At 47.4% G+C, this 26,962-nt stretch overlaps 1 protein-coding gene and 2 long non-coding RNA genes across 5 annotated transcripts in view; 2 read left to right on the forward strand and 1 right to left on the reverse strand.

Moving 5' to 3' along the window:
• ADCY8 (adenylate cyclase 8) overlaps nt 1–26,962 on the reverse strand; it is a 226,175-nt gene that overhangs the window by 111,784 nt on the left and 87,429 nt on the right. For all 3 annotated transcript variants that reach the window (XM_058699093.1, XM_058699092.1, XM_058699091.1), the window contains exons 4-5: nt 16,682–16,793; nt 10,869–10,996 (exon numbers count right to left, since the gene is read on the reverse strand). In XM_058699093.1, coding sequence (XP_058555076.1) covers nt 10,869–10,996; nt 16,682–16,793 — 240 coding nt within the window. The remainder of the gene's footprint in view (nt 1–10,868; nt 10,997–16,681; nt 16,794–26,962) is intronic.
• On the forward strand, nt 15,745–19,887 carry LOC131494642 (uncharacterized). The gene is made up of 4 exons (XR_009253515.1): nt 15,745–16,060; nt 16,309–16,511; nt 16,636–16,759; nt 19,798–19,887. It is a non-coding gene; the product is annotated as an uncharacterized LOC131494642 (long non-coding RNA).
• LOC131494643 (uncharacterized) lies at nt 19,929–21,727 on the forward strand. Its single transcript, XR_009253516.1, has 3 exons — nt 19,929–20,306; nt 20,798–20,919; nt 21,639–21,727. It is a non-coding gene; the product is annotated as an uncharacterized LOC131494643 (long non-coding RNA).

Genomic DNA, 26,962 nt, shown 5'->3' on the forward strand with positions numbered 1-26,962 from the left:
GGTTGTAGGCGTTAATATGGGCTCTGCATGACCTTAGGCAAATTACTTAACTTCCTTCTATAAAATGGGGATCATAAGATCACTGTCAGGATTAAGTGCATAAATGCATGCAGAGTTGAGAAAGTGTGTGGCACAGATGTAGGACGAGTTGGTCGCTTATCACATATGAAGGGACTGCAGCCCAGGAAAGTAGAAGGATTTTCTTGTGGTCACAGAGCCGGTCAGCAGAATTCTAGGACCAAAGTGGGGCTGCTGTGTCTTCAAACCTCGGCCTCTTTGCAACACAGGTGCTGTATATGGCACGTGATCCTGGGTAAACAGCTCAGTCTGACCCTGAGTTTCAATGGTTACAAAATAAGGCTCTAGCAGATTGTTTTACTAACGGAGGCTTTGTGAGCCCCAAAGGAGGTAAAGGATGTTAAAATGCTTCGCCAACTAATTGTGAGGGACTGGGGAACAGCACACTGTGCTAATGCCATTAGGTAATTAACATGACACAGGGACTGTATGCGAAAGGTCTTAATGAAAAGGCATTTAGGTCTTTTATTTTCTTTCACCAGGCAAAAATCTTAACAGGACCAAATTTCCTTATTGCGTTTTTTTTTCTTCCCTTTCTTTTTGTTCCGTCTGGGACTTGTCTTAAACGAAAGACAGCCATGAAACGGTGTGAAAGTAATGAATAATTTACAGGCATCGATCATCCTCCTTGGAAAGGCTACCCGGCAGTTGCACAGCACCTCAACCGTGTTTCAGGATCAGTGCTGGAGGGGACGGACATGGCACACGCCTGTATGTGTGTCGCGTACAGACACGGATGTGGACACCCCCACGCCGTGAGCGTTGCCGAGGCTAAAACGAACGGAATCTGCTCTGAGTTCCGAGTCTCGCCCACTTCCTCCACGGCGGAGCCCCAGGGATATTTTGCTGTGTCGCACCAGCCGCAGATCAAGAGAAAATGACTGCAGATCACTTGCGTCCTAAACACCCGCACCTTCTCCTTCCTCCCCACCAACGCTGAGCTTCTGGAGGGCGAGGGTATGATCTTCTATTTCCACGTGGCCCAGACCTTAGCACAGCGCTGAGCGCATAGGGTCCGTCCATGCTCCAAAGCATTTCCTGAATTAACGGCCACAGCTCAGAGGCTTTTCTTGCTCTCTAGCCCCACCTGGTCCTCGGATGCTTCTGAGAGCCCTGGGAACCACAGGGATGGCTTTGGACCTGCCAGCTGGGGAGGCGGCACCCCTCCCCCCCCCCCCCCTGCACAACTCCCTCCTCCAAATAAAGCATCTCTGCTTCTCACGTTAAGCTTCCATCTAACGTTTCTTTTAGGTAAAGAATGCACTGAATAATTAGTATTAGTTTTTGGCTCTGCGCGGACAGCACGGAGCCTGCTTGGGATTCTCTCCTCTTTCTCTGCCCCTCCCCACCCTCAAAATAAATACATAAAATAAAAACTCAAAGCGATAATAATTGTTATTCGTTTTTGCAGCTGTATGTCAAGCTGGGGACCGATAACACAACCACAGACCCGCGAAAGTTTGAAACCGTCATTTCTTTTAAGGGTGTCGTTAAAGAGGAGAGGGCTCGGTAAGTGGCAGGGCATGAAAAAAAATGAGACTTTTTCCTTTGATTTCAGGGCTTCACATGGTTCTTTCTGAAGCCAGTTAATCAATCTGTAGAAGGTGCTGGAGGAAGGACGGGAAGTATCATCTGGTAGCCATCACTGATCTGTGAGTCAGACTCTCTCCACTGTTAAGTAAATGGATGAACAAGAAGACCAACTTCCACACTGGAGCAGTTGGCACCGTGGGAGGAAGGACACCCGAGTCCTTGGCTCTGGGGGCAGAGACCGGAGTTCGAATGCTGGCTCTGCCCCTTGCCGCCTGCGGGAACTACAGCGAACATATATTCCCCCTTCCCCTCTGGCAGTGGAAGTGGTGTGGGCTCCTCAGCGCAAGTCACTTCAACGCCACCGAGAGGCAGACTCCGCATTAAAGCAGGCCCAGATGTGAAGCTGGGATTCCCCACTCGCTGGCTGTGGGTCTCCGGCTGGGTGCCTGAGGCCCCACCTGCTGCCTTCTCAGGTGCAATGGGAAAGAAGAAGGGGTCCTTTGTGGAACCGCTAGGACGCTTGGTAAAATCACGTACATAAAGCACTTAACCTGGTGTATTCAAACACCCCAAAAGAACGGCTGATACCGATTTTTGTTAGTAATACCGGCTTGTCATTACAAAAGAAGTAACACAGGTTGGCGTGCCTGCGTGGCTCAGTTGGTTAAGCGTCCAACTCTGGGTTTCAGCTCAGGTCATGATCTCACGGGTGGTGAGTTTAAGCCCTGAGTCAGGCTCTCGACAGTGTGGAGTCTGCTTGGGATTATCTCTCTCTCTGTGTGTATGCCCCTCCCCCGCTCATGCTTGCACTCTCTCTCTCTCTCTCTCTCTCTCTCAAAATAAATAAGCAAACTTTACACTCACAAGCATTTTCTTATACCACTGAATACTAATGTAAACCATGGTGCTTCATGGTTACCCATTTTTCTATTGTGTAGTATGCCAAAAGTTATCCAACTATTTATTTGCCTTTGCATATACAGAGTCCACTGGACATGGCTCAGCGTCTTTTATCTGCCACTTACAAGCCGTGTGCCATTGATCAGAAGTTACTTACCCTATCAGAGCTTCAGGTCCTTCCTCTGGAAAGTGGGGAAAGTAACAGTAGTTCCCTCACAGGGTTTAGGTGAGGGGAGTTAGGAACTTTAATATAGTGCCTGGCACATGCTGAAACTTCCACTAATCACAGCTGTATCAACTATTATTACTAGATATATTCCATCTCCACCATTGTAAGTAATTTTTCAAAAAAAAATCCTGTCCATGGACTGAAGAACACTCTGACTGCTACATCTTTAAGAGGAGAGGGGGCTTTATGGCTGCTGTAGATAATGGTATTTCAGAACAAAGAGAGAGGGGGCATTAGGGGGACAGTAAAAGAGACAGTGATTGGTAGAGGAGGGGAAGGAAAGAAGGAAGGAAGGAGGAAAAGAAGGAAGAAAGGAAGGAAGAAAGGTGGGAAGGAGGGAAGGAAGGGAGGGAAGAAGGGAAGGAAAGAAGGATGGAAGGAAGGTGGGAAGAAGGGAAGGAGGGAGGGTGAGAAGAAAGGAAGGAGGGAGGGAAGGAGGGAAGGAAGGAAGGAAGGAAGGAAGGAAGGAAGGAAGGGAAGAAAGAAGGAAGAAAGGTGGGAAGGAGGGAAGGATGGAAGAAAGGATGGAAGGAAAGAAGGAGGGAGGGAGGAAGGGAAGGAAGGAAGGAAGGAAAGAAGGAAGGAAGGAAGTTAGGAAGGAAGGAAGAAGGGAAGAAAGAAAGGAAGGAGGGGAGGAGAAGGAAAGAAGGAGGGAGGAAGGAAGGGAAAAAGGGGGGGAAGGAAGGAAGGAAAGAAAGAAGAAAGAAGGAAGAAAGGTGGGAAGGAAAGAAGGATGGAAGGAAGGAAGGAAGGAAGGAAGGAAGGAAGGAAGGAAGGAAAGAGGAAGGAAGGAGGAAAAGAAGGAAGAAAGGAAGGAAGAAAGGTGGGAAGGAGGGAAGGAAGGGAGGGAAGAAGGGAAGGAAAGAAAGATGGAAGGAAGGTGGGAAGGAGGGAAGGAGGGAGGGTGAGAAGAAAGGAAGGAGGGAGGGAAGGAGGGAAGGAAGGAAGGAAGGAAGGAAGGAAGGGAAGAAAGAAGGAAGAAAGGTGGGAAGGAGGGAAGGATGGAAGAAAGGATGGAAGGAAAGAAGGAGGGAGGGAGGAAGGGAAGGAAGGAAGGAAGGAAGGAAAGAAGGAAGGAAGGAAGTTAGGAAGGAAGGAAGAAGGGAAGAAAGAAAGGAAGGAGGGGAGGAGAAGGAAAGAAGGAGGGAGGAAGGAAGGGAAAAAGGGGGGGAAGGAAGGAAGGAAAGAAAGAAGAAAGAAGGAAGAAAGGTGGGAAGGAAAGAAGGATGGAAGGAAGGAAGGAAGGAGGAAAAGAAGGAAGAAAGGAAGGAAGAAAGGTGGGAAGGAGGGAAGGAAGGGAGGGCGGAAGGGAAAGAAAGAAGGATGGAAGGAAGGTGGGAAGGAGGGAAGGAGGGAGGGTGAGAAGAAAGGAAGGAGGGAGGGAGGAAGGGAAGGAAGGAAGTTAGGAAGGAAGAAAGGAAGAAGGGAAGGAAGAAAGGAAGGAGGGAGGGAGAAGGAAAGAAGGAGGGAGGAAAGAAGGGAAAAAAGGGGAAGGAAGGAAGGAAGGAAAGAGGGAGTGAGGGTGGGAGAGAAGGAAGGAAGGAAGGAAGGAAGGAAGGAAGGAAGGAAGGAAAGAAAGAAAGAAAGAAATAAGGAGGGAAGGAAGGGGCAATGATGGGAGAGTGGAGAAAAAGAGCTCAAAAGAAATACAAGAAACAGAGAGAGAGACTGAGCAGGAGACACCAGGAGGGGGCCTGGGCATTTCTGCCTCCAGGAAGGGCGGCAAAACCTCCTGTTTCTCACTCCTTGTCCTGCTGTGTGGCTTGGCAGGGCAACTCCACCACAGGGATTAAGATCTTTGCTCCAAGTAACTGTTGGGGACCAGCCAGTTCCTGCTCGCCATGCTGGTGTCATTCTATGACTTTTTAGCAAAGGCGCTGAGAAGACCAGACTCCGCAGTCTTCATGAAGATTCATCCAGGAAACCTTTTCAGATCACGAACAAGGATACTGCCTGTAGCAGCCCACCTTACCCCTGTGTCTTCTCAGCTCTAAAGCCTCCCCCTGCGCCTGGGTGGCACGGTCAGTTAAGCGTCCGACTTCAGCCAGGTCACGATCTCGCGGTCCGTGAGTTCGAGCCCCGCGTCAGGCTCTGGGCTGATGGCTCGGAGCCTGGAGCCCGTTTCCGATTCTGTGTCTCCCTCTCTCTCTGCCCCTCCCCCGTTCATGCTCTCTCTCTCTGTCCCAAAAATAAATTAAAAAAAAACGTTGAAAAAAAAAATTAAAAAAAAAAAAATAAAGCCTCCCCCAAAATAGACCCGGGGCGTGTGAAGGGGAGCCCCCTGGAGCCACTTTGCAATATATTTAATGGAACTATTATCTAAGCCTATTTTAATGAATTTAATTTTATGAACAGACATGCATGAAATGGTATTAAGTGCTTCATGAGACATAAAGTTACACTCAATCACTTTTTTTTTTGCCATTCATCTAGCTAATACCAGGTTTCTAAAATCAAGCATTCTTGATGGAATGGATTTATGATGAGGCTTGATTAAGGCTTACGATCTTGTTATTCTCAGATGTTAACTGACGTCCCCTCCCTCTCGGTATCGGTTCTGCTAATTTATCAGGGATGTATGGACAGTCTCTTGACCTGTGTGTTGAACCTTCGGCTACTAATGGGAGGTTTCAGACATCAGAAGCCATTGCAGAAGCCTGGAGGTGAGAGGCGGGGCATTAAGACGGTGAAGGCCAATGGCTTCGGAGTCAGAAGGTTCCAGATGGGTGTTCCTTGTTCTGCCACTGAATGGTTGTGTGATTTTGTGCAATTACACAAACACTGTAAACTCTAGTTTCCTCTCTGGTAAAAGCAGAGGCCAACTTTCAGAGTTTCAACGAGTCAGGATGTACCTGTAGAACTATACTGGTTGGTAAGGGCTGCCATCCATTCTGATTGGCTGCCCTGGACTATTCCGTACTGTGGTCACACGAGTGGTTCAGTATTTTGCCTAAGACCCCTGCCTACCTCTTAGGATTGTTGTGAGGACTTAATGAGATCATGCACGTAAAACACTTATCTCTGTGCTTGGCAAGTAGCATCGTAGGTGGTCAATAAACCCTATTATCATTATTTTCCAAGAACGGAATAGAAAATGTAAGAAAGGAATAGGTTTCTATAACTTAACTGAGCCAAATTTTCCGGTGTCCAAACTCAGCCTTAACTGCAAGATTCTATTAAAAAATATGTGGACGATCATAATGTGCCTGTTATTTGAGTTTTCAAAATCCATTTGAGTTTTCGAAAGAATACTCTGAGGTTGGATCTTACGATCCTCGTTTTGCAGCAGAGTCCCTGCAGGCTCTGAGAAGTCAAGTCACACTTGTCCACGGTCACACACCCAATAACAGGAAGGAGCAGAAACCAGATGAGGTCTGCTGACTGCAGGCCAAGGGCTCATTCCATACATACGCTCGACCCGTTGCCCGTAAGTCATCATTCATTCAGGGACACCGCCATGGTCGGCATGACCCAGCAACAAACTCTATCTTCAGTAAAGTGGAATCCCGTCCCAAATCCCTGGAGCACTGTCAACTGATAAATAAGTTCACTATTCTGATCCACGTCTGGTTTAATTTAAATGTTTACATCACGTATTGTCTCTTGCGGAGACGCTCAGGCTCGCCGGCTCGAATCGTATCGCTCTTCCCTTGTTGTCTCGCAAGGTCACCAACTATCTGTACACTAACTAGTGATCATCAAGGGCCTGCTTCAAATGCTGAAGACACACACACACACTTGCACAAATTCACACATGTGCACAAACACACACCTGCACACGTGTACAGGCACGTATGTGCACGCACATGCATGCACACACCCACACACTACACGTGTGCACACACACGTGCCAGACACACACGTACACATAAACACTGCACTTCTATACATATACACATGCACACATTCACGCACACACAGGGCTTCTGTCATTCTTAACAGCTAGGAAGGCATATTCTTCACACCTTTCTTTCCAGGAAAACACCTCTATTTTTCCATCAAAAAGACTAGAGTGGAGATACCTCTGGAAAAGACAAAAGGCAGGGGAAATGACTTTGGTCACACTCATTCTTCTGACGGCCTCGACCCTCGCTCACTTGGGAATCCTACCTAGTGTTCTAACCAGCAGCAGCTGACCGTGTCCTCTCCTGGTTTGGGCACCTGTCCTCAGCAGTCTGGGATCGCAGGACGACCTCCATCCCGTATTTAGACTCATCTGTGAATAAGGGTCAGGGTCGTTTTGAGAGCTGGTTTGCCATTTGCGCAAAGGTTGTAAATCTCAACCAACAAAGGAACTACTGGAGCTCTTGGGATCTACAGACCCAGGATCCAGATGCCATCTGGCCATCAGAGCACCGGCCCCTCACTGTGCACTCTGGGGACCACGGTGGGACCCCAACTCTTTGAGGAAATGCCAAAAAAGGCACCAGGAGAGACCTTGACGAGGTGGGGACAATACCTCGAAGAGGGATCGATCTCTGACGACAAATATAGGGGGCAGTCATCAAGTCTGCGAACACCATTCAATAAATGGCTTATTTTCATTACACAACAACACGCGTAGTATGATGTTATGAATGCTTCCAGACCTTATGACTTCTAGTAAGTTCTCCAGTTGGAACAAGTGCCTTTGGGTCTGAAGAAAAAGTTGCATCTTGTGTAAATGATGGTTAAGATTGTGAACTTTTTGATACAGTTATGGAAATGAGATTCTCTTCTACACACATTCAGAAATACTGCCTGCCTGTCGTTCCTCAGTCTGGCAACAGCAGACAGCAAGAGTGGAAGCTCTAGAAGTCTGAACCTACTGCAACTAAAGTTGCCTAATTCCAGTGTTCTTATTTATTCCCCCGCATCATGTTTTCTTGCTAACTGGAAGAATTAATTTTGGACCTCCAGTCACCTCCATTGTAATCAAGGAGTGTTTGAATATTAATAGACTCTGAGTTATGCAGTTTAAAAATTCCTATTGAACTGTCTTATTCTTAAAGAGTAAAAGTAGCCTTAATAAACTGATGAGAGAAAGCCCTCGAGTCATTTCAACGCATCCAAACCTGACCTCTCACTGACCTAGTCTGGAACTCCAGAAAGGAGACCTTACACTGGACAAAATGGTCAGGAGGAATGAGGTCTTTTCCAGAGAGATAAATGACCATGTTGTAAGTATGTTAAGCATTTTGATGATCGCTGTTCATTTCTTCTGCAAAACCCTCTCTGCAGCGTTTCTGCTGTTTACGCTCAAGATACAAACTCCCATGGAAAGTCTATGGATGAATAGATAGAGAAGATGTGGTATGTATATACATGCACATGTACATCTACGTATACGTAATGGAATATTACTCAGCCTTAAAAAGAGAAGGAAACCCTACCATTTCTATCCACAAGGATGAGTCTGGAGGGCATTACGCAACGTGAAATAAGCCAGACAAAGACAGACAAATACTGTGTATGTGAAATCTAAAACAAAAAATCCACATTTATAGAAACAGAGTAGAAAGGTGGTTGCCAGGGCTGGGGGCGGGTGGGGGAAATGGGGTGATATTGGCCAAGGGGACAGACTTGTAGTTATAAGAGGAGTAAGCTCCGAGGACTTAACATACAGCATGGTGATGACAGTGAATGATGCTGTAGCGTATACCTGAAATTTGCCAGAAGGGTAGAACTCAAGTGGGCTCACCAAAAACATGAGAAAAAGACCACTAAGTGAGGCAATGGATGCTCACTAACTAACTTGCCTTTGTAATTATTCCACAACGTACACGTACATTAAAGCAGCACGCTCTGCACTTTAGACCCATGCAATTTTTTTTTTTGTCCACGATTTCACCATAAAAAATAAAATTAAATTAAAAGGAAAGTCTGTGGCACTTGCTGGGATGAGCACTGGGTGTTGTATGTAAGTGATGACTCACCGAGTTCTCTTGCAATCATTATGGCACTGTGTCAACGACACGGCGATGTGAACTACGTTAACATATGTTACGTTCTGTTAACTAACTTGGACTTAAATGAAAAATTAAATTAAATTAAGTCTAATTAAATTAAATTAAAATTTTAACTTAAAAAAAGGAAGCCTTTTTGTGATGTGGGTGATCAAAAATCACAGCTTTTCAGAACTGGCAGAGACTTCAGAGCTGGTCTGGCCCAATCTCCTCATTTCACAGACAGCAAATCCACGTTATCACCCAGGGTGATGACACCCACGGGTGAGAGAAAGACACCCACGACACGTTGATCACTGTACTTCTAGGGATTAGTATGGTGGCACCCGACACGTGGCAGAGCTCCACAGATTCTTTGTTGACTGACCTACGGATTGGCCTGTAGAATAAACTTCACACACCTAACAAGTTGTAGAATGCACACAAAACATAGAGCCTTTGGGGTGTCCTGGGGCCTTCCTTGAAGCCAGCTAGAATATTACAATTCACCCTAGTTTTCAGGGCAAGACTCGCCAGTGTCCAAATTAATAGCCAAGAAGCACCTGCAGCCTTTTCCATCGACCAAAAGGGAACTTTGGGTTGGAAATTTTGGGCTCCTCTCTCCACAGGCCGTGGAGGAGACAACTTCTGAATTGCTGTCAAAGAGGGGGCGTGTCCTGTCACTCTCCACCTGTCTACTTGGACTTAGGGATGGTGATGGTTGGATTTGCATCATACACCCCATAGCAAAGCACCACGTCACCTTGACTGGCCCCGGTCATGGGTTGGTCCCAGAGGTGGGAGCCTAGGGGTCAGCCAGCATATCTGCCCACCGGGAATGTGATCTATGGCCAAGTCTTGAAATGACCAGTGTCACATCAATGAAGGAAAATCACATTTAGAGAAAGAGCTTCTGTCCTCTTCTTAATTAGAGGGCCACACAGCATTTCCTGATGTCAAGAGACCTCTTCCCTAAACCTGAATGAAGTCAGGGATCTATCAGCAGGTCGAAGGAGCCCAGGCACACCGTGTTGGGCATGGTCAGGCTCTAGAAAGGGAGGCTCCAACTGCATAGATCCCTCCTGCCCACTCTGGGTTTGGTCCCGGGAGCCAGCAGTTGGGCTGAGCCTTCAGAGGAGAATATGTGTGGGGTTCAGGAGTTGTTCTCCTGCTGTTCTTGAATCCAGATGGACAAGGCCAATGGTCACAAACATGGCTGCTAGACCACACAACCGAGGCGTGAGTTCACGAAAGAATATTCTGGCCTGTTAATGGCAGGATTCTCCTTCCCTTGTAAGATGAAGGCATGAGCCACAGAGAAGACTTCAGCCCACGTACCTTCCTTACTGTCTCTGCTGTGGTTGGGAAAGGCTGTAACGCTTGGAGGCTCTGCAACCACATTTAGAAGCTCAAGGGGAGCTCTGGCAACACGGAGCATCTGTCCCAGAGCCACAGTCTAATTCCAAAATCCTTGACCTCAATTCCTCCTGCCTTCTTGATTAAGCTTCTATTTACCAGATACACTGACCAAAGCCAAAAGCACCCAGGAAACCAACCATGGCGGTGGCCCTACAATGATTTCCTTTGGGCCTCAGGCCGCAGTGCAACCCTTATCATGGCTGAGAAGGCCCTGTGGGCCCTGCCTGGTCTCAGTCTGCAGTCCATCTGTCCTGGCCCTCTCCTCCCTAGGCTTCACCAGCTGTCACTGCAGCATGTCCCGATTCCCCATATGTCCAGCTGTGCCCCAAACTCCTCCAGGGTCTGATATCCGCTCACCTTTCCGAAAACAGCTTGGCTCTATTCTGGAAGGCCTTTTCCAGCACCCTGGCCCAAAGAAGCTGCTCCTCCTCTGCTCCCCTTGACGCACCCTGGTTTGGATTCATCTCAGAACTTATGGTACCATCCTGAGTAACCTTCCCGAAGTCAAGCACCCCCCGCATCTCGGTCCTCGATGTATCCCCACAAAGACATTGGTAATACAAATTTGCTGCACGAGTCATTGAAAGTGAGGCAGAGATAGAACACGATGAAGCTGGCAGGTTCACCGGTTCGTGCGGGAGAACTAACGGCCATGCAGGTTTCACGACGTAAGTCAAGGGGCGTCACCATTCAACACACGCACGATCTACCACAAAGGGTAGATGGGGTGGTTCGTCTCTGTGCCCACTGAAGGCCTGGGAATTACGGAGGAGACCCCGGATTACCTGATGGTTTTGATCATGCTGAGGCCCATTTCAACGCAGCAGTGGGCGTGGTCCTGGCGGGGCTCCGGAAGCCCTGAAACACAGTAGTAACAGTCCCCCAGGATTTTAATGCGAAGGCAGTGATGCTCCTGGAAGGAACAGGGTGGAGAGGAGAGGACTGAGTCAGCAGGCAGGCAAGTGCTCCTGAAAGTCTCCTGAAGGAGGGCAGTGGAGTCAAGCGGTCTTCACCCTGGGGGCAGAGCACCTACCTTTGAAATGAGCTTCTATTATCTTGCTAAAATATTGGGGAGGTACCCTAAATAAGGGTTTCAGGGGTTCAGCAGTGGAATGGAGTCATTCAAAAACACTGGATTTTGAGTCCAACAGATACAGGGCTATATCCCGGCTCTGTCACATACTAGCCTTCTGATGAACACTCATCATATGGGCAAGCCTGGCAAAGAATGGGCATGGTCAGTGTTCCTCTGTGAATCCTGCATCTCGATGTTTTCGTGCAGGACGAGTCTCTGAATGAACACGTTTCAGCAATCTTTAGCTCAATAATAAGCACTTAAAAGTATAAATTATTCAGCGATGCCTGTTCTTTCAACTCTAGCACCTTAAGAAGAAGGGCTGATTATGTCCTACATATCCTTTTATTCATGTACCAATTCACAGGCTCGCTCACTGGAAAAAATGTCTATAGGGCATCATGGTAGGTCAAGCGTTGGCCCTGACACAAAGACGATGAATAACAACCCCTATGATGCAGCATAGACTAAACAGACATAACCCTTACAACAACCTTGTGAAGTAGGTACAATGCTTTTATTTCACAGGTGGTGAGGGTGACACAGTTGTTTGGTAGATTGACAAGTTGCCTCATCTATAAAATGGTAAACGAATGGGACTTCACCGTGTGACGGTGAGGATGGGTGATACGATGCAAGGCTTACTACAGGGTCCGGCAGAAAGGGGGCCTGTGCCTGTGATGAAGAGGTGGACTTCTGACCCAGTGTTCTCACATCATGGACAGATGACTTTCCCTTCTGTCTTCTCTAGATACACGGACGGGGCTGAATGACCTCTGACAATGCATCCCAGATCTGAAGTCGAAAAGATTTATGGGCTTTTTGGGTGAGAGGCTCTCCTTTGGAGACCGGGGTCCAAGGGCAGAGAAGGAGGGGCATAGACAGAAAGGGGCCCATCGAGACACCAGCAGCCCAGTGGATACCTTGGTTATCAACCTATACAGCACCACGTTGGCTTCCTGACCTGATCACGGATTCAGCCATTGTGTTTGGGTGACAAACGAAGGAAATCGCTCTCCCAGTAAAAAACCCAAATATCAGAGAGGGAAAAGAGGCTCAGAAATGGCTTTGGTGCTTCTCCGTCTGGATCAGACGGCCAGGGCTTTGCCAACCTTCCCAAGTGGGGCACAGCTGCGATCCTTAGAGCTCTGATGGCACGCACGGCCGTCCCAGTGTTATTTTTAGGAGCTTGCGGTTCCTGTCTTTGGCTGCTCTGATGCGGCTAATTTGGCAAGACAGTTTCTGGTGAGGTCTGATCAAGAAGGGAAGCTTATGACCTTCAGCTGTTTCTTCTAAGACCCCTAGTGGTATGTGTGGAACAGAACCAGAGAGCACTTGTTCTATGGGTCTTGGCATTTCCCAGATTTGTGGCATCCATGGGACAGTTCTAAGAAAAAGAGGACCTGGGGACTATTCTAGGGTTCAATTTTATATTTTGCCAAAGAATTATGAAAAATTCATCAACAAACAAAATAACAACCCGAGCACCATCCACTGTCTCCATGGCTTTATTAAAAAAAGGGCAATTTTAACACGAAAAAAGTAAAAATACATTCCTAAGAGACAGGAAAGTTTCTTGAACTAAATAAAATTATTATAAAAACTCACTACATTGCAGATAAATATAACATGGATGTATTTTATCTCATGGCCACAAATTTAACTTCCTGACATTTGTTGTCAAAGAGCATTTGAGAACCACTGATGGAATAAATCCCTCATTTGTTTTTTCAATAATTTTTTAAAAATTCTTTAGAGAGAAAGAGGGAGATAGAGCATGAGCAGGACAGAAGGAGAGAGAGAGAGACAGAGAGAGAGAGAGAGAGAGAGAGAGAGAATCTTAAGTAAGCTTCACGTTCAGCATGAAGCCCAACACAGGGTTCAATTCCCTGCCCCTGGGATCATGACCTGAACTGAAATCAAGAGTCAGATGCTTTAACAGATTAAGCCATCCAAGCACCCCTAAATCCCTTATTTGGATTTTGCTGAGGACACTGAGGCTGGGGGCTCAGGAAGTGATTTCAACTAGCCACACTCTTTGGGGTAGAACCAGCTGTGGTGGTAGTCAGGAGCAATGGTAGTCAGGAGTTGTGATCATTGGCAGAGGAGGGAGGAGGGAAAGGGTAGAGCAGGAAATACTTTGGTCTAAGAATCCAACATCCGCATTCTGGTCAAATTTACCAGCTGTCTGACGTTGGATAAATCACTGAAGCCACTGATAGGTGAGTTTCAATTCCCCATACAGGAAACGTGTCACAGTAACCCATCTTGTTCTTTATACATAACAAAGTAAGAATGGCCATCAGTTAGCAACAGTAGCAGTGACAACAAACACCTGGAAACAGCCATCCGAGCGTTCAACGATCTTTCTTCCTTTGAGTCTTACCACAGTAACTCTGAGCACAGGAGGGCAGAGAGGATTTACATCTGTTTTTAAATATGAAAATTTCAGTATGATAGGAAATATGTGAAAATTTCCCTGTGCCACAAATCAGCTGGCTAAAAGTAATGATATGGCAACATTTCGTTGTTTTTAATGGCTAAAGTAATATTCCTTTATGTATATACAGACCGCATCTTCTTTATGTATTCATCAGTGGATGGACATTTGGGCTGTTTCCATAGTTGGGCTATTGTAAATAATGCTGCTATACACACGAGGGCACATGTTTCCCTTTGAATGAGTATTTTTGTAGTTTTTGGATAAATGCCTAGTAGTACAATTGCTGGGTCACAGGGCAGTTCTATGTTTAATCTTTTGAGGAAGCTCCATAATGTTTTCCCCAGTGGCTGCATCACTTTGTGTTCCTACTAACAGTGTGGGAGGGTTCCCCTTTCTCCACGTCCTCGCCAACACCTACTGCTTCTTGTGTTGTTGGTGTTAGCCATTCTGACAGGTGCGAGGAGTATCTCCTCGTGGTTTTGATTTGTATTTCCCTCATGATGAGTGATGGTGAGCATCTTTCATGTGTCTGTTAGCCCTCTGGATGTCTTCTTTGGAGAAATGTCTATTTAATCTTCTGCTCATTTTTTAACTAGAGGACGTGGCTTGGGGGTGTTGAGTTTGTGAAGTTCTTTGTATATTTAGGATACTAATCCTTTGTCAGAGATGTCATTTGTAAATATTTTCTCCCGTTCTGTAGGTTGCCTTTTAGGTTTGTTCGTTGTTTCCTTCGCTGTGCAGAAGCTTTTCATCTTGATGACCGATGAATGAATAAAGAAGATGCAGTGTATATATACACAAGGGAGTATTATTCAGCCATAGAGAATGAAATCTTGCCATTTGCAGCAACATGGATGGAGCTGGAGAGTAGAATGCTAAGTGAACTAAGTCCGTCAAAGAAAGAAAAATGCCGTATAATTCCACTCACATGTGGAATTTAAGAAAACAAATGAGCAATGGAGGGAAAAAAGGAGAAAGACAAACCAAGAAATAGACTCAACTCAAGGGAACAAACGATAACTACCAGAGGGGAGAGGGGTGGCGGGCATGGGTGAGACAGGCGACGGGGATCAGGAGGGCACTTGCGATGTGCACTGGGTGAAGTGTTGAATCGCTGTCGTGTATACCTGAAACTAATTTTACGCTGTATGTGAACTAACTGGAATTTAAATCAAAACTTCAAAAGCTAAGCGTTATGGGCCATAGGTGATAATTCACCGACTCTTAATCAGTGATTTTTCCATGAAAACAGAGGTAAAAGCATTTTGGAAACACTTACGTAGGGAAAGGAGGCAGCATTTACTGAGCACATACTATGTGCCAGGCTACGTGTTAAACGCGTAACATTTATGCCGGTGAGTCTCCACGACCACGTTTTGAGCCGTGCCATTTTCCCCAGTGGCTCAAGGAAGCGAAGGTCATGAAGCAAGTAAGAGGCAGAATTGGAATTCACACTCAGGTCGATCTGACTTTTGTACGCCATGCTGTCTCTACGAAACTGAAGAAAACATGGCGGTGTCCAGGATGTAGATCTCCTGACAAAACTGTGTTTTGGGAGGAAACTGTGTAAAATGCTTTATTACCCTTCTGGTGCAGACACGCACAATGTGGTGAATATATTTGTGCCCAGGGTCCATTTTTCTTGTAAACAAAACGTGAGGCTTGCAGCCTCTTTGAAAAATTTGAGCCCCAAATAAATGGTGCGTGTGTGTGTGCGTGTGTGTGCATGCGTGTGTGTGAAATATAAATATATAAATATATAAATATAAATATATATGTACACGGAAAACAGGTCTTATCTGTGAAGTTCTGTCCATTTGCAAGCACATTTTTCTGATCAATTCCTGTGAGCTGTTACATGACTCGACAGTAATATCCACCTTCCCTGCCTTCCGCGCCTCGCGAATTGGTATACGATAAAATGTTCTGTTTTGATATGGGGCACAGTGATGATGGCACATAGAGCAGCTACATCACTCTCAAAGCCACTGCACCTCATGTCTGTCTGTGCAACTCGCCTCTTCCGTCCACCTCTAGCTCCCGGCCACCATGCGTCTCTTTCCTGTCCCTATAATTTCGCCTTTTCTATAATGTCGTATAAACGCCTTTGTCCTGCCATCTGGGCTTTTGGGTCTAGCTTCTTTCACTTGGCATATTGCTTTGCAGACTCACTGATACTCCTGCGTGTCTCAGGGGTTGACTCCTTTTTGTTGCTGAACTGTATTCTATTGTATGTGTCTTCCCACTTTTAAAACTCGGTCCAAGAGTCGCCTTCTCCAGAAAGTCTTCTCTGACTCGGATGCAAGCACGAATGGCCCTCGTTGGAGGGAGGCAGCCTTAACTTCAGACACGCCGATGCTCTACAAATGAACTTCCAAGGGATGCATTTACCTTTGCTTCTCTCAACAGCCCTGTGACATTGGCACTGATCTACACACTTGATGAAGAAGGAAATTAAGGTATTCCGGGGTGAACCCAAAGCCCACTCTTAAAATAGAGGGTGTGGATGACAGTCTTCCCCAACTTGGGTGGCTTCGGGACTAGGAACCTGTGTTTTGATAGCAAATGTCTATCTCCCTTAGCCTGTTCTCTCGAGCCAGCTAGAAAATAAAGGTAGTGTCCTGTTGGCTAGAAAGAAAGCTGTTAGATCACGTCAAACAAAATGGGGGTCCAGCAGGTTCCTGGCTCCCAATAACAGTCATTTCAGATGGCTGGAGTTGGCTTGGGAAGCTGCAGGCGGCTATCCTTGCACGAACCAAACTGAGGTGGCACTGGATGGCACCTGGCCACATGCAGCGGGGACATGATGGGGAGCAGAAAACACATAAAAAGAGCTTTGGCTTCACTGTCGCTTCATCGGCTATCTCTCAGCTGGGAAAGTCAATCTGACGCACCTCCCATTCAAGATCTGTAAGTAATTAACCCCGGTTCCCAGGAGGTGGGAGGGTCAGGAGTCCGCGCCGGGGAAGAGGACGCAGAAGAGGAGGTCCCCGTGATGAAGCCTGAGTCTTTCTCTCCCTAATTCCACACGCAGCCCCTCACTCCCACAGAGGACCAGGAGGGAATGAAATTCAACTCACGTGGGCCAGTCGATCAAATCTGGCAAAGAGCTCGTTGAGCATCCTGACCAGCTCCTGGGCAGACAAGGTTGTGGAGAGGTTGGTAAATCCTTTAACATCTGCAAAAAGAATACTAGACAACAGGGAGGGGATGGGGCAGGGAGAAAGCACATTAATATTTTAATCCGTCCTGGAAGATATCAACCCCACCCAAATAAATCTACTGTGGTCTGAGATTCTAGCTTTCTCTGCCGGGGAGTCAGGAGGAATGTGTCGGTATTTCCCAAACATCTCAGCAGAGGGAGTCCACCCTGGGAGTTCAGCAAGGGCAAAGGGACAACGGCAAGCCCTTCTTCCTGTGCAGGGCTGCGGCAAACAGCCCAGGAGGGGATTTGTTACTAGGAACAGATCGATTTGTTGTGGAAAGCGAAACGAAGCTTTCTGGAGTACCTCTCTATTTTCCCAACCAACAACACGGCAGCTGCCATGAGCACAGAGTGAAACGGACACCCGGGACAAAAGAACAAAAGGTCTCATCATCTCCAGCAAACGGCATACCGAACATCGCAGGCAAGGAGAGGCAGGCAGTTTTCAAAAATTCTGAGAATAGGTGGCCAGAGCCGGGAGACCTCAGGCAGAAGAATTAATTACCTAAAAACTCTCACATTTACTAAGGATTTAAGTGAGACGAGGTCTTCTCTCTGCGTGTGGTTTGGCATAAGGGGCGAGGAAAGGGAGGGAAGGGGGTAGTCCTTGAAAGCCTTCTGAAAGCAAGGCACTGTGGGAGCACTGCCTTGGTTCATCCATCCAGGCGCCCTGCAGGGACGGCATTATTCCCTCCATTAGGATGACAAGCAAACCGGGGCTCAGAGAGGCAAGGAGACTGGCCTCACAGTCCGCCCGGTAGCGCGGGGCTGAGTGGGGATGGTCCACCTGCACTGTAGGGCCCTGTCCTCCCTCAGCGACTCATGCAAAAGCAGAGGCACCTCTATGTGGAGAAAGAGGAAGCCTTGTGCACCGCTGGTGGGAATGCAAACCGATGCAGCCGCTGCGGAAAACAGTACGGGGTCCTCAAAAAATTACAAAGGGAATTAGCATACGATCCAGGGATTCCACTGCTGTGTACCTTCCAGAATAAGAAAACGCTAATTTGAAAAAATATACGGCCCCTTCTGCTATAGCAGCGTTCTTGACAATAGGCCAACTATGGAAGCAGCCCAAGTGTCCATCAATAGGTGGTTGGATACAGAAGGTGTGGCATAGAAAGGCAACGGGATATTATTCAGACTTTAAAAATAACGAAATCTTGGGGCGCCTGGGTGGCTCAGTCGGTTAAGCGTCCAGTCGCGGCTCAGGTCACGATCTCACAGTTTGTGGGTTCGAGCCCCGCCTCGGGCTCCGTGCTGACGGTTCGGAGCCTGGAGCCTGTTTCAGGTTCTGTGTCTCCCTCTTGCTCTCTGCCCCTCCCCTGTTCATGCTCTGTCTCTGTCTCTCTGTCTCTCTCTCTCAAAAATAATAAACATCAAAAATTCAAAAAAAAATAATGAAATCTTGCCATTTGCAACAACATGAATAGACTAGAGAGTATTATGCTAAGTGACGTTAAGTCAGTCAGGGAAAGACAAATACCGTACGATTTTACTGCTATGAGGGGTATAAGAAAACACAAAATGGGCAAAGGGAAGAGAGAGAGGGAGAGAGACAGAGAGAGACAGAGAGAGAGAGAGAGACAGAAACCAAAGAACAGACTCTTAATCATAGAAAACGAACTGCCGGTTACCGGAGGGGAGGTGGGTGGGGGATGGGTGAGATAGGGGTTGGGGATTAAGAGCACACTTATCATGATGGGCACTGGATAGTGTAGAGTTGCTGAATCACTGTGTTGCACACCTGAAACTTACACAACACGGTCTGTTAACTATACTGGCATTAAAATAAAAAAAAAGAAAAAGAACTTGGGGCGCCTGGGTGGTTCAGTTGGTTGAGCGTCTGATTGCAGCTCAGGCCGTGATCTTGACGTTCAAGATCGTGAGTTCGAGTCCTGCATCAGGCTTGCCTCTGCCAGCACACAGCCTGCCTCAGATCCTCTGTCTCCCTCTTTCTCTGCCCTCCCCCTCTCAAACATTACAAAAAAGAAAAAGAACAAAAGAACAGAAGAACAAAGAACAAAAAGAACACCTCTCAGATTTTATCATCTTTCAAGCTAGAATAGCATCTTAGTGGCCTGTCAAACTTTCGGGGGCGTTTCTTAAGTGGCATAAAATAATGGGCATCTTGCAATCACTGTAACTTAGTTTTAATGCAATAGGTTAATTAGCCAGAAAACATTGCGGAATGTTTGCTGACTTACGTTGGTTACCCCAGGTATTCAGTGGTTCTTAAATCTTTCTCCATTACAAACCCTTTTAAGAATCTGATGCAGGCTCTGGGGGCGCCTGGGTGGCTCAGTCGGTTGCACGTCCGACTTCGGCTCAGGTCGTCATCTCGTGGTTCGTGGGTTCGAGCCCCACGTCGGGCTCTGTGCCGACAGCTCGGAGCCTGGAGCCTGCTTCAGATTCTGTGTCTCCCTCTCTCTCTGCCCCTCCCCTGCTCGTGCTCTGTCTCTCTCAGTCTCTCAGAAATAAATAAATGTTTAAAAAATAAAAAAAAAAAAGAATCTGATACAGGCTCTGAACTCCCTCTTCTAAAAGTGCCCAAGTATTCACAATTTTGCACTTTATTTCAAGGACACTTTCCCTGAGTGCATTCATGGATTCATTTGGAATCCTCAGGCCCCAGTTCTAAAAAAACCACTGGTTGAATTAATTATTCACTGCCTTAATTATTTTAGCAACGATTGTTACATTTCCCATGTGTCTGGCTACACACGGTGCTAGGAAGTCAGACTGAGTGATAATAAACAGGCCATGTGTGTCCTCAAGATGCTCAGAGTCTAGGGACCCCGGGGGACGCCTGAGCCGGTGGCTACTACTGAACTCTAAGTAGACTGTTTTTTCCTATACATACCTACTTAGGACAGAGCTCATTTTATAAATTAGGCACAGGGAGATATTAACAACCATAGTAATAGCACAGAACAATTACAGCAATATACCGTAACAAGTTACGTGAATGCGGTCGCCCTCTTTCTCTCTCAGCACATCTTAGTGTCCTGTACCCCCTCCTCTTGTGAGGAGAGATGATAAAATGCCTACGTCACGTGATGAAGCAAGAGCAGTGATGCAGGTACAATGTCAGGCTACCGTTGACCTTCTGACATTAAGTCAGCGGAGGAGCATCTACTTCTGGGCTCAGTTAACCGTGGCAAACGGAAACCGCAGGTAAGGGAGGGGACCTCTGTACTCTGACGGAAGGACACTCTGAGGGGTGACCAGTCACAGGGGAATCGGCAGTCTCCCAAGGCATCAGAGTTTCGGCCAAGTTTTGCAGGCCCGTGGGGCTTGCCGGAGGGCCAAGCGTGCAGAAGGGTGGACGGTCTGAGCAGAGGAATCAGCACACGCTGGGGTCGGCTTGAAGTGTGGCAAATGGACGGCAGCTCGGCAAGAATTCGGGGGCAGCTCGTCAGCAGGTGTCACTGAGCAACGAGGTCGGGGAAAGAAGAGAGGGAGAGACCGCGTCGGAGTGAGAGATGGCTGGCAACGGGCTGGTAAGCCAAGTGGAAGAGCACGGACTTTGTCCCGAAAGTGACGGAAAGCTAGTGAAGGGTTTTAAACCCGGGGATGACGCCTTGAGATCTGTAACGTATAAAGCCTGCTCTGGAACAATCACTGCACAGCCGCTGTCCTGTACAGCGATCTGGTGGCACAGCATCTGACAAGTGCATGGGGCCAAGTGCACAGGACTGGAGTCTAGACAGATCAGAGTTCAGAGCCCAGCTCACCAGTTACGAATACCATGACCTTGGGTTATTACGTCCCAAGCTTCTCTAAGCCTTTGATTTGTGAACTGGAGATAAGTGGGTGGCAGTTGCTTAGCACAGTGCCGGGTATACAGTAAGTGCTCCGTAAGCGCGTTAGCTCTTTTTACTATTTTACAAAAATGGACTGTGATTGCATGATTGCTTTTGAGAGACAGTGAGGGAAGAGAGGTAACAGAGGAGAAAGCGGGATCATTAATTAGGTCATTTGCTACTTGTAGCTAAAGGAATTCCTAATTGTTGACATAAATACCACGAGAGCACCAGCGATTTGCAGAGTACCTACTGTGGATTTTAAATACTGTCCCAAGTTCCACAGGTGTTCCTCACGAAGATCGATGAGGTAGGATTTATTTTGACCATTTCCATTTGATAGATAAGGACACCGAGACCTGAGTAACCTGCCCAGACATGGAAAGCCAGGACTTGAACCAGGCAGCCTGGCTCTGAAATCTATACTTTTTTTTTTTTTTTTTAATTTTTTTTTCAACGTTTTTTATTTATTTTTGGGACAGAGAGAGACAGAGCATGAACGGGGGAGGGGCAGAGAGAGAGGGAGACACAGAATCAGAAACAGGCTCCAGGCTCCGAGCCATCGGCCCAGAGCCTGACGCGGGGCTCGAACTCACGGACCGTGAGATCGTGACCTGGCTGAAGTCGGACGCTTAACCGACTGCGCCACCCAGGCGCCCCTTTTTTTTTTTTTTGAAGTTTACTTATTTATTTTGAGACAGAAAGGGAGAGAGAGAGGAGGGAAGGGGCAAAGAGAGAGGGAGAGAGACAGAGCCCGGTGTGGGGCCTGAACCCACGAACCACGAGATCGTGACCTGAGCCGAAGTCAGGCGCTTCACCGACTGAGCAACCCAGGCGCCCCTGGAATCTATGCCCTTCATCACTGTAGTATGCCACCTTCAAAGTAAGGACAGTCACTGCCACGGCAGGTGGAACCAGAAGGGCCCATAGACGACCCAGTCCAACCCACTCAACAGAGTCATTCGCCCAAAACTATTAATATCTATGTCGAGAATGATCCATTCATCCATCCCGTCATTCATCCAACAGCGAAGTAACTGAATGCCTACTTGTGCCAGGCGGTGGAATTATAGTGGTGAGCAGAAAGAACCATCACAACCCTTATGGAGCATGCCGCCTACTGACAGAAGAAATGGGATTTGCAGAGCTCAAAGGTCAAAACGGTTTCAGAGGTGATCAGCGATCCATTACCATCCAATTGCTGGCGGTTTTCTGAACACACTGTGCTTTATGAAGCTGGGTCTGGACATGATGTACCTGCTCCCTGGCATAGCTTCCCTCCCTGCTGCTGCCTATTAAACTCCTACTTGTCCTTCAAGAACCCACTCGTATGTTTAGATCCTGCTTTTTTAAAAGTTCATCTATTTATTTTGAGAGAGAGAGAGAGAGAGAGAGAGAATCCCAACCAGGCTCCCTGTTCAGGGTGGAGCCCGACACGGGGCTCGAACTCATGAACCATGAGATCACGACCTGAGCAGAAATCAAGAGGGGCGCGCCTGCGTGGCTCAGTCGGTTGAGCGTCCGGCTTCGGCTCAGGTCGTGATTTCGTGGTTCGTGAGTCCGAGCCCCGCGTCGGGCTCTGTGCTGACGGCTCGGAGCCTGGAGCCTGCTTCGGATTCTGTGTCTCCCTCTCTCTCTGCCCCTTCCCTGCTCATGCTCTGTCTCTCTCTGTCTCTCAAAAAAAAAAATGAATAAAGTTCAAAAAAAATTAAAAAAAGAAATCAAGAGGTGGATGCTTCACCGACTGAGCCACCCAGACGCCCTGTAGATCTTGTTCTGTAGATCTTGCTTTTACAGAAAATTCTTTAAGCACTGCCAGTCATTGTTTTTCCACCTCCCTCCCAGCCTGCGGTCCCCTCTGTCATGGTGCTTAACACTTGATAACACAGTCACTTAGGACGGAGTGTGCTCCATCTACTAACTAAAAAAACAGGAAGAAAGTCACTTCTGTGTCCCAACTGCCTAGCACACAGTAGCCTCATGACATGCTTCCTGAATTGAATCAAAACAGAAATCTTTAGAATTAAATCTTTTTTTTTTTTTTCTCTCAGAGTGTGGTTATGGCCACCACTGGCATCTCCTGGGAATCTGGTTAGAAATTCAGAATTTCAGGTCCCACCCCCCAACCCACTGAATCGGACTCTGCTTTAAAAGGAGCCCCTAGTGATTCGTGTGCACACGCAGGATGGGGGAGCACCTGTTTAAGTCATGGTTGTGCAGTGACAGTTTGTTGCGTAGAAGACGAGAAGCAGAAACCAGGGCCCCGATCTTCCCTGCATTTGCTCATTCTGCTATCCCCAAGTGGTGAGCTCAAGGTCAGGTCCTTTTTTTTTTTTAATGTTTTTATTTATTTTTGTGACAGAGAGAGACAGAGCCTGAGCAGGGGAGGGGCAGAGAGAGGGGGAGAGACAGAATCTCAAACAGGCTCCAGGCTCTGAGCTGTCTGCACAGAGCCCAACACGGGGCTCGAACTCACAAACCGCGAGATCGTGACCTGAGCTGAAGTCGTTCGCTTAACCGACTGAGGCACTCAGGCGCCCCGGAGTATATTCATTTTAGAATGTACTGAAGAGGCCATGTTAATTTTCAAATCTAATTTGCTTAAATACGTTGTTTATTGGGCTAAAAGGAAGCGATGTTACCTAATAGTCACTCTGCAAATAGAGACCTCAAGAAAGCGTTAGCAAAGTTCGAAAGAATCGCTAGGAACGTGGGCTCTATGTAGACTCTTCTTCCTAACTGTATGTCCTTGGGAAGCTTATTTAACCTCTCTGAGCTTCCATTTTCTTGATAATAAAGAAGAGATCACTGAAGCAATGATCTACCTACAAGTAGTAACTTCCGTTTATTTTTTTAAGTTTATTTATATATTTTGAGAGAGAGAGCACTAGCAGGGGAGGGTCAGAGGGAGAGGGAGAGAGAGAATCCCAAGCAGGCTCTCCTCACTGTCAGCATGGAGCCCGACATGGGGCTCGATCCCACGAACTGTGAGATCATGACCAGAGCTGAAATCAAGAATAGGATGCTTCATCGACTGAGCCACCCGGGCAACCCTAGGTAACTTAAAAAAATATATATACGTATTTATTTTTGAGGAAGAGGGAATAGGGGAGCTACGGAGAGAGAGTGGGGGACAGAGGATCTGAAGTAGGCTCTGTGCTGACAGCAGAGAGCCCGACTCGGGGCTCGAACTCAGGAGCTGTGAGATCACCACCTGAGCTGAAGTTGGATGCCGAGCCGACTGAGCCACACCTATGCGCCTCCCCCCCACCCCCCAACCCCTCCAGTTAACTTTTAAATCACAACGTCGTGTTCAATAAGTGGAGGGTATGCACTTCTGGGGAATCAGAGAGTATTTAATAGACTGCCACGCAGACAGGTCCTAAAAGCCAACAGGTTCTCTGGACGCATTCAATTGCATTTCGCTTGTGCGTGAAACTCTGGTCTACGTGGTACGTGTCGTGGCTGCACACATGGATAGGGCCGGCTGGGAGTAACAGCCAACCCAGAAACTGGGGAGGCTGAGTAAGCCTGTAAAACTGAGGGTCTTCCGATCCCTGATGAAGGCTCACTGAACTGTACACGGGGAAAGGCAAAGACAAATTTGTCTCCTGAGTGGATCCAAACAAGTCAGACGGTTAACCGACTTCACATAGCAAATATGCCAGTTTGTATGGTGTGGGGCTGGGCAAGAGGAAGGTGAAGGGAGCTTTGGGAGAGAAGCCAACTGTCCACCACATCCACGTTCCCCTGTCGCTAGGAAAGGCCGCTGAGCCCCAGACTGTGTTCTCCTCTTGTGTCTGCGTGGGGCCACGCGATCGGTCTCATCAGTAGAATCTACCCTTCTCCCTCCGAGAGCTGAGTACCGAAAACGCCGAGGCCCAGGGGAGGGCCTTTGTCCCCGAGTCACCCACTGACCAGGAGTGTGAGCAGTGAGCACACAGTATTACCCTAACTAACGTAAGTGTCTTAAATATACAGGAGAAAATAAGAGAAATAAAAGGAATTGGGCACCAAGCGGCTGGGTGTGGCTCCAGAGGGATGCTGCTGGAATCTCAGCTGCACAGGGCTGAAATCAACAGGAGAATCCAAAGTTTCTGTCCATTTCAAACAGTTCAGTTTTTGGAAACTGAGGTCCCCAAAGATGAAATGATGCACCCAAAGTCTAGCAGGGGATGTGGCTCAGAGAATGCATTCTGGAATGAGAAGCCTAGTCCCCTGGCTCTCAGTCCCCTGAGCACGGTAAGGGCACCTCTTACCATAACCTATACCCACCTATTCGCGTCTACATACGCGACAGGAGACAAAGGATTGTATGGAACACAATCAAGGATTAGACGTTTACAGCAGACCGTTTTCAGGGAAGGGTCACCAAACAACCACAGCAGTAAAAGCAACAGAGAAGAAAGAATGAGCAGAGGTGGGTTGCCCTGAAGAGCCAGACGGGATTGGAAATAATTTAGAAAATGCTCCCCACGCCGCAGCAGGTGCTCTGGGTGCTGGGGAACAGGGCAGAGCAGGCTGTACTTTTCTCATCTCTGATCTTATTTTAGTCTCCAGCAGCCCTGCAGCGGGCCGGAGGGGTCCCTCCTTCTCTCCCAGCGTTCACCTTCCCAATTCCAGGGGGAGGCTCTGGGCATCCCCCACCCCCGGCCTCCGTGAGGGCAGGAGAGCCCCCAGTGTGCCAGCAGGCGTCCGCAGACTCTTCTGTTAGAAGCAGCTCCTTTGCCTGGGGCTGAGGCCACTGAGAAGCACAGGGAAGCAAACCCAATTCTAATTTGGTGCCGTCTATACTTTTGCAAGAGGGTCTCCGGTGCAAGAAGTCCGTTTAATGATTTAAAATAAATGGGTTAGGGGAGCCTGGGTGGCTCCGTCGGTTAAGCATCTGACTTCGGCGCAGGTCACGATCTCAGGTCCATGAGTTCGAGCCCCGCATCAGGCTCTGCACTGACAGCTCAGAGCCTGGAGCCTGCTTCAGATTCTGTGTCTCCTTCTCTCTGCCCCTCCCCCGCTCATGTTCTGCCTCACTCTTTCTCTCTCTCTCTCAAAAGTAAATAAAGATTAAACAAAATTAAAAAAAATAAATAGGTGGAGTGGGGAGGGCAGAAGTCACCTTAGCTGTTCCCGACTAAGGGGAGCACTGGAAACTGATCGATGCAGAAAAGAACACCAAACGCATCGTTTATTGAGCTTATGGCTCCTGAATAAGTTGGTGTGGCTGTGCAGGCTTGTTTATTTTTTTCCTTTTTTTCTTTACTAAAAGTAATTGTCTCCTTCCCCCTCCCCCTGCCTTCTTCATGGTGACAGGCACTTGCATAATATTCTTTTCCTATTTTTAGATGTATATATATCATATAACATATATTATCATATTCTATGACATATATCATGTATCATATCATATATCGTATCCTATACATAATGATAACCAATTATCAGTATCAAATAATATAATAATCACATACATGTGATATATATGTTACATATTATATACAGATACAGATATAGATAGACAGATCTCACTGTTCAGCCTTCACTTGTACGAATCCTTTGGCTGGGGATTCCTTTCTTTGATATTTTTTTTTTTTTTTTAATTTTTTTTTTCAACGTTTTTTATTTATTTTTGGGACAGAGAGAGACAGAGCATGAACGGGGGAGGGGCAGAGAGAGAGGGAGACACAGCATCGGAAACAGGCTCCAGGCTCCGAGCCATCGGCCCAGAGCCCGACGCGGGGCTCGAACCCACGGACCGCGAGATCGTGACCTGGCTGAAGTCGGACGCTTCACCGACTGCGCCACCCAGGCGCCCCCCTTTCTTTGATGTTTTTCACTAAGCTGGCTCAATTTCAAATAAGGTAAATAAGAATCATGTCTTTTAGGACGGTTTCTCTTATCACCCCCATCCCCTTCCCCTCCCCCTAGCTCTTCCTCTTTATATGATCCATTAACAGCCTTTACTTACTTTAAAAATAGAATCCTACACTGTATTATAATTATAGGCACCTCCCTGAACCTGTTGTCCACAACTGGCAGCGATGAGTTCTCATTATCGATGGGACTAATCTGTACATCTGGGGAGTATCTTTTATGGGAGTTGCTATTTGACAAAAGGCTGCTTTGCAGACCCAGGCACCTACACCAGTGGAGCTCTAGTCTTGGACAAAATCCTGAGAATGACCTCTACTGAGACGCCCGCTGTGTTAGAATCGTGATCGCTGTTGGACTTCCTTTCAAAATTTTTTTTAATCTTTATTTTTGAGAGAGAGAGAGAGGGAGTAGGGGAGGGGCAGAGAGAGAGGGAGACACAGAACCTGAAGCAGGCTCCAGGCTCTGAGCTGTCAGCCCAGAGCCCA

The sequence above is a fragment of the Neofelis nebulosa genome, chromosome 14 (assembly GCF_028018385.1).
Source record: "Neofelis nebulosa isolate mNeoNeb1 chromosome 14, mNeoNeb1.pri, whole genome shotgun sequence".
Classification (NCBI taxonomy): domain Eukaryota; kingdom Metazoa; phylum Chordata; class Mammalia; order Carnivora; family Felidae; genus Neofelis; species Neofelis nebulosa.